The 6,000-nt window shown below is 46.3% G+C and overlaps 1 protein-coding gene across 4 annotated transcripts in view; it reads left to right on the forward strand.

The window, feature by feature from the left end:
* mtss1la (MTSS I-BAR domain containing 2a) overlaps positions 1 to 5,319 on the forward strand; it is a 46,381-nt gene extending 41,062 nt beyond the window's left edge. For 2 of the 4 annotated variants that reach the window (XM_046310376.1, XM_046310386.1), the window contains 5 exons: positions 2,323 to 2,397; positions 2,728 to 2,883; positions 3,292 to 3,465; positions 3,691 to 3,859; positions 3,976 to 5,319. In XM_046310376.1, coding sequence (XP_046166332.1) covers positions 2,323 to 2,397; positions 2,728 to 2,883; positions 3,292 to 3,465; positions 3,691 to 3,859; positions 3,976 to 4,871 — 1,470 coding nt within the window. In that variant the 3' untranslated portion in view covers positions 4,872 to 5,319. The remainder of the gene's footprint in view (positions 1 to 2,322; positions 2,398 to 2,727; positions 2,884 to 3,291; positions 3,466 to 3,690; positions 3,860 to 3,975) is intronic. The other 2 variants (XM_046310396.1, XM_046310404.1) reach the window with 1 other exon arrangement.
* The last annotated feature ends 681 nt before the right edge of the window (positions 5,320 to 6,000 follow it).

A 6,000-nucleotide genomic window follows, 5' to 3' on the forward strand; every position in this document is an offset into this window, starting at 1 on the left:
TTGACACCATTTGAGTCAATTGGAGGTGTACCTGTGGATGTATTTCAAGGCCTACCTTCAAATTCAGTGCCTCTTTGCTTGACATCATGGGGAAATCAAAAGAAATCAGCCAAATTGTAGACCTCCACAAGTCTAGTTCATCCTTGGGAGCAATTTCCAAACTTCTGAAGATACCACGTTCATCTGTACAAACAATAGTACGCAAGTAAAAACACCATGCAGCCGTCATTCCGCTCAGGAAGAAGACGCATTCTGACTCCTAGAGATGAACGCACTTTGGTGTGAAAAGTTCAAATCAATCCCAGAACAACAGCAAAGGACTTTGTGAAGATGCTGGAGGAAACAGGCACAAAAGTATCTATATTTGTCACGCCTTGGTCTTAGTATTTTGTGTTTTCTTTAATTATTTGGTCAGGCCAGGGTGTGACATGGGTTTATGTTGTTGTATTTCGTATTGGGATTTTTGTATTATTGGGATTGCGGCTGAGTAGGGGTGTTGTATGGGCTTGGCTGCCTGAGGCAGTTCTCAATCAGAGTCAGGTGATTCTCGTTGTCTCCGATTGGGAACCGTATTTAGGTAGCCTGGTTTCGCTTTGTATTTCGTGGGTGATTGTTCCTGTCTCTGTGTAGTTTCACCAGATAGGCTGTTATTAGGTTTCACATTCCGTTTGTTGTTTTGTATTGTATAGTTATTTCATGTATCGTCATTTCATTCATTAAAGAACATGAGGAACAACCACGCTGCATTTCGGTCCGACTCTCTTTCGACAAACGACGAACGCCGTTACAATATCCACAGTAAAAACGCATCCTATATCAACATAACCCGAAAGGCCGCTCAGCAAGTAGTAAGGTCATTGTTTCAAAACTGCCATAAAAAAATTAGCCTGCGGTTTGCAACTGCACATGGGGACAAAGATCATACTTTTTGGAGAAATGTCCTCTGGTCTGATGAAACAAAAATAGAACTGTTTGGCCATAATGACCATCGTTATGTTTGGAGGAAAAAGGGGGAGGCTTGCAAGCCGAAGAACACCATCCCAACCGTGAAGCACAGGGGTGACAGCATCATGTTGTGGGGGTGCTTTACTGCAGGAGGGACTGGTGCATTTAAAAAAAAATAGATGGCATCATGAGGATGGAAAATTATGTGGATATATTGAAGCAACATCTCAAGACATCTCAAGTTAAAGCTTGGTCACAAATGGGTCTTCCAAATGGACAATGACCCCAAGCATACTTCCAAAGTTGTGGCAAAATGACTTAAGGACAACAAAGTCAAGGTATTGGATTGGCCATCACAAAGCCATGACCTCAATTCTGTAGAAATTTTGTGGGCAGAACTGAAAAGGCGTGTGCAAGCAAGGAGGCCTACAAACCTGGCTCAGTTACACCAGCTCTGTCAGGAGGAATGGGCCAAAAGTCACCCAACTTACTGTGGGAAGCTTGTGGAAGGCTACCCGAAATGTTTGACCCAAGTTAAACAATGTAAAGGCAATGCTACCAAATACTAATTGAGTGTATGTAAACTTCTGACCCACTGGGAATGCGATGAAAGAAATAAAAGCTGAAATAAATCATTTTCTAAACTATTATTCTGACATTTCATATTCTTAAAATAAAGTGGTGATCCTAACTGAACTAAAACAGGGAATTTTTACTATGATTAAATGTCAGGGATTGTGGAAAAATGAGTTTAAATGTATTTGGCTAAGGTGTATGTAAACTTCTGACTTCAACTGCATTTCAAATACTATTTTCAAATGCATGGGAGTATATTTTAATCAGTCTATTTTCAAATACCTTCATGTGCATTTCCAAATGCATTTTAATTCAACAACTTGTCTTTCCAAGTAAAAATATGTAACTTCCATATGTCTTTAAAAGTAATTGAAATATCCTAAATAGTATTTGAACCCAGGTTTGGTAACGTGAGAATCCTCTTTTTATCCTCTTTCTGGCTGGTATGTGTTATTACTTATACCATCAAGCCTGTTAGATGATGCTAGAGTTTTCCTCCTTGATATACTATGAATTATTGTGGCAGATGGCTGTTAATATTTCTCTGTAAATAGAATGGGAATCAGGGAGGGAATCTGATGCAATCTTCCAAGGCAGAAGAGCAATATTGTGTGATGGTTTGTTGTAGAAGAGTAAATAGTACCTTGAGTCATATTCTTTCCCCTCTTTCCCCTTATTTTCACTCACTCTCCTCCTCTTTTCTCAATCTCACTCACTTCTTGTCACTCTTTTAATCTATTTCACCCTTTCTCCATCTCTCCCACTACTCTTCTCTCTCCATCTCTCTGATTCCATCTACAGAAGTCCACCAGCTCAGCCTCCTCTGAGGCATCAGAAACCTGCCAATCTGTCAGTGAATGCAACTCTCCCACCGCGGTTAGTACACAGACAGACACAGACAGACAGACACAGACAGACAGACAGACAGACAGACAGACAGACAGACAGACAGACAGACAGACAGACAGACAGACAGACAGACAGACAGACAGACAGACAGACAGACAGACAGACAGACAGACAGACAGACAGACAGACAGACAGACAGACAGACAGACAGACAGACAGACAGACAGACAGACAGACAGACAGACAGACAGACAGAAGCTGTGTGACATAGCTATGGCTTAAGAGGCCCAGAGGGATCTTGCTATAGTACAGTATGTGATGAACACGATGACTCAGACATGTCTGTCCATTCCGCAGTTTGGCTCGGGCTCATCCTTCGGTACCTTCCGCCCCGCTCTCTCACACACTGGCTCCATCAGGCCTCTCTCTGTCATACTTCCTGGGTCCCCCACATTTAACCGCTCTCCTGGATCCAAACCCCCCTCACCCATCTCAAAGGTTCCTAGCTGGAAGGTTTGTTTTAATTTGCTGCTTTTCCGTTTTAATCTTTTATTTGCTTAACTGCTTTTTCCTTGGCTTTAACAACTCATTTGCATAACTCATGATGCATAATATCTTCAGGATCCATTCTGTTGTCGAATTCCGCTTTCAAATCTCTCATGCCAAAGATTTGCTAAGCTGAGCGGACTTTGCTAAACTCATTGTAATAAAGGACTCATGCTTAGGGCTGAGATCTATTTGTGTAGACAGCACAAGCAGATTTGGTACCATGCTGTTAGAATTTAACTTCTTCATGGACCCTCATACTGCTTCCATTGTACCACAATGGAAAGACTTCTGAACTGCTGAATGATAGACATGTCCAATCCAAGGGTACATTGTTTAGTTAATTTCCTCATTACCTCAATAATACTGCCACAGGATTGGTCTAAAACCAGTACCTATGAGCCCTCACTGGCTACCACTCTGCAGCAAAGGAGAGAGTCATTGGACAGGATGAGGGAGCAGGAGGTTCCTTCCAGTCCTAAAGGGTTCTCTGGGATGCACCCAGACACTCATAGGTCCAGGATGGCCCAAGCTACTATAGCAGCCAAGGTAATGATGAGCACACATTGGATGCAGTAACAGTACTCAACAATCAGCATGAGTTGTTGAGATGTAGATTTTAATGTTTGCCACTACTACTGTTGTACGGTAATGTGAGTCTCCTCTCTCTTCTCTCTCTCTCTTTTTCTTTCTTTCTCATTCTGTTTTCTCGCTCTCTCTCTCTGCGTGTGTGTGCGTGCGTGCGTGTGTGTGTGTGTGTGTGTGCGCGCACAGCACGGCGGTGAGGCCATGTCCCCAGCAGCCAGTACACTAGCCATGGTGCTGACCCGTGGTCTCAGTATAGAGCAGCAGAAGAATAGCAGGGAATCTCTGCAGTACTCCAGTGGCTACAGCACCCAGACCAACACACCCTGCTGCTCAGAGGACACCATCCCCTCACAGGGTAACATACTCTGATCAACACCAGATAACAACACGTATCCCTTCTAACAGTAATACCTGAAATTGTATAGGAAATCCAATAGTATCCGGCTGTCTCATATTCTCTGCTGTTCTCAGGATCTGACTATGAGTGCTACTCTCTGAACGGGGACGCTGATACCAGCAGGGAGGCTGACTTCGACAAGTCCTCCACCATCCCCCGCCACAGCAACATCGCCCAGAACTACCGCCGCATGATCCAGACCAAGAGGCCAGCCAGCACCGCCGGGTTACCCGCCGGAGTGAGCCCTCCTGGTGGTATGCATGGAGTGATTTATGGGGGTGATGGGAGGCACGGAGCCATCACCTCTGGAACAGCCACCATCCGCCGGACCCCCTCCTCCAAAACGGGGGTGAGACGCACACCATCCACCTCAGGCCCCATCGCCATCCGTCCCCCCATCGTTCCAGTCAAGACCCCCACGGTGCCAGATTCTCCTGTCTACTCCCCCTGTTACTCCCCCAGCTACTCTCCCAGCCTTATCCAGAGCATGGGCAGCGAAGAGTACCTGTATGGGGACGAGACTCCATCCAGCGCCTTGGAGTACATGAAAGCCTCCCCCAAGCGGCTGAGCCTACCTGACACCACCGCCTGGAGCTCCGGAGGGGGGCTGGACCAAAGTGTCTATGCCCAGCAGCCCCCTGGCATGACAGGCCTCAGCCTAGAGGAGGACCCCCAGCTGGCAGCCAACCGCCACAGCCTGGTGGAGAAGATCGGAGAGCTCGCGGCCAGCGCCCACGCCCTGGGCGAGGGTCAGTTCCCCTTCTCCTCTCTGGACCCTCTGCCAGCGGACCCAATGGGTACCACCTCTGGAACCCAACACCCACAACAACCACCACACAGGCCCCAGGAGGGCGTGGACATGCTGGTGTCCATACGGAGAGGTGTGAGGCTCCGCAAGGCAGTCTCCAACGACAGATCAGCCCCCAGGATACTGCAGGATACTGCAGCAGCATCCAGGATACTGCGGTAGTATCTACTGGGACTGACCACAGAACTGTGGTGCCACTGCAAGCTCTAGTAGTGAAATGAATGAACACTCATCTTCGACAGGAAAAGACTGCATGAAATGAAAGGGAAAACGAGTGTCAATGTGTAAAGATTCAATGAATGGCCATGGGTGGCCAATGGACAAATGTGGCTGTGGTTGTCTATTCCCTCTGTCTCCTAATGAATCAGCCCAGGCACCTTTCCTTTAGACTCAGTGATCAGGGCCTGTATTCACAAAGTGTCTCAGAGTAGGTGTGCTGATTCGTGTATAATGAATCTATAATACAATTATATGGACAATGGTGCTGAGTGATTAGTGCTTTTTGAGGTCTGTTTGGTTTCGGTTCGATTATATATACAGTACAACTACTCATTCAAGGGTTTTTCTTTATTTTTTACAATTTTCTACATTGTAGTATAATAGTAAAGACATAAAAACTATGAAATAACAATTGCCTTGATGACAGCTTTTTTTCTTCTTTTTTTTCTCCCCAATTTCATGGTGTCCAATTGTTTAGTAGCTACTATCGCTACAACTCCCTTTCGGGCTCGGGAGAGATGAAGGTTGAAAGTCATGCGTCCTCCGATACACAACACAACCAAGCAGCACTGCTTCTTAACACAGCGCGCATCCAACCCGGAAGCCAGCCACACCAATGTGTCGGAGGAAACACCGTGCACCTGGCAACCTTGGTTAGCACGCACTGCGCCCGGCCCGCCACAGGAGTTGCTGGTTCGCGATGAGACAAGGATATCCCTCCCTAACCTGGCTGACGCTAGGCCAATTGCGCGTCTCCCCACGGACCTCCTGGTCGGTTATGACAGAGCCTGGGCGCGAACCCAGAGTCTCTGGTGGCACTGCCCCACCCGGGAGGCCCTTGACCACTGCCCCACCCAGGAGGCCCTGGATGACAGCTTTTTAATGAAGACATTGTCACATCGTTTGTAATAAATGGACCAAGATGCAGTGTGGTATAGTTCCATCCTCTTTATTTTTAAGTGAAACTCAAAGAAAACAATAAATGCAAACCGAAAAGCAGGCAACCATACATAGTCAAGTTCCCACAAAGCACAAATGGAAAAAGGCTCCCTAAATATGATCCCCAGTTATT

This window comes from Oncorhynchus gorbuscha, linkage group LG02 (genome assembly GCF_021184085.1).
Source record: "Oncorhynchus gorbuscha isolate QuinsamMale2020 ecotype Even-year linkage group LG02, OgorEven_v1.0, whole genome shotgun sequence".
In the NCBI taxonomy this organism is placed as follows: Eukaryota; Metazoa; Chordata; class Actinopteri; order Salmoniformes; family Salmonidae; genus Oncorhynchus; species Oncorhynchus gorbuscha.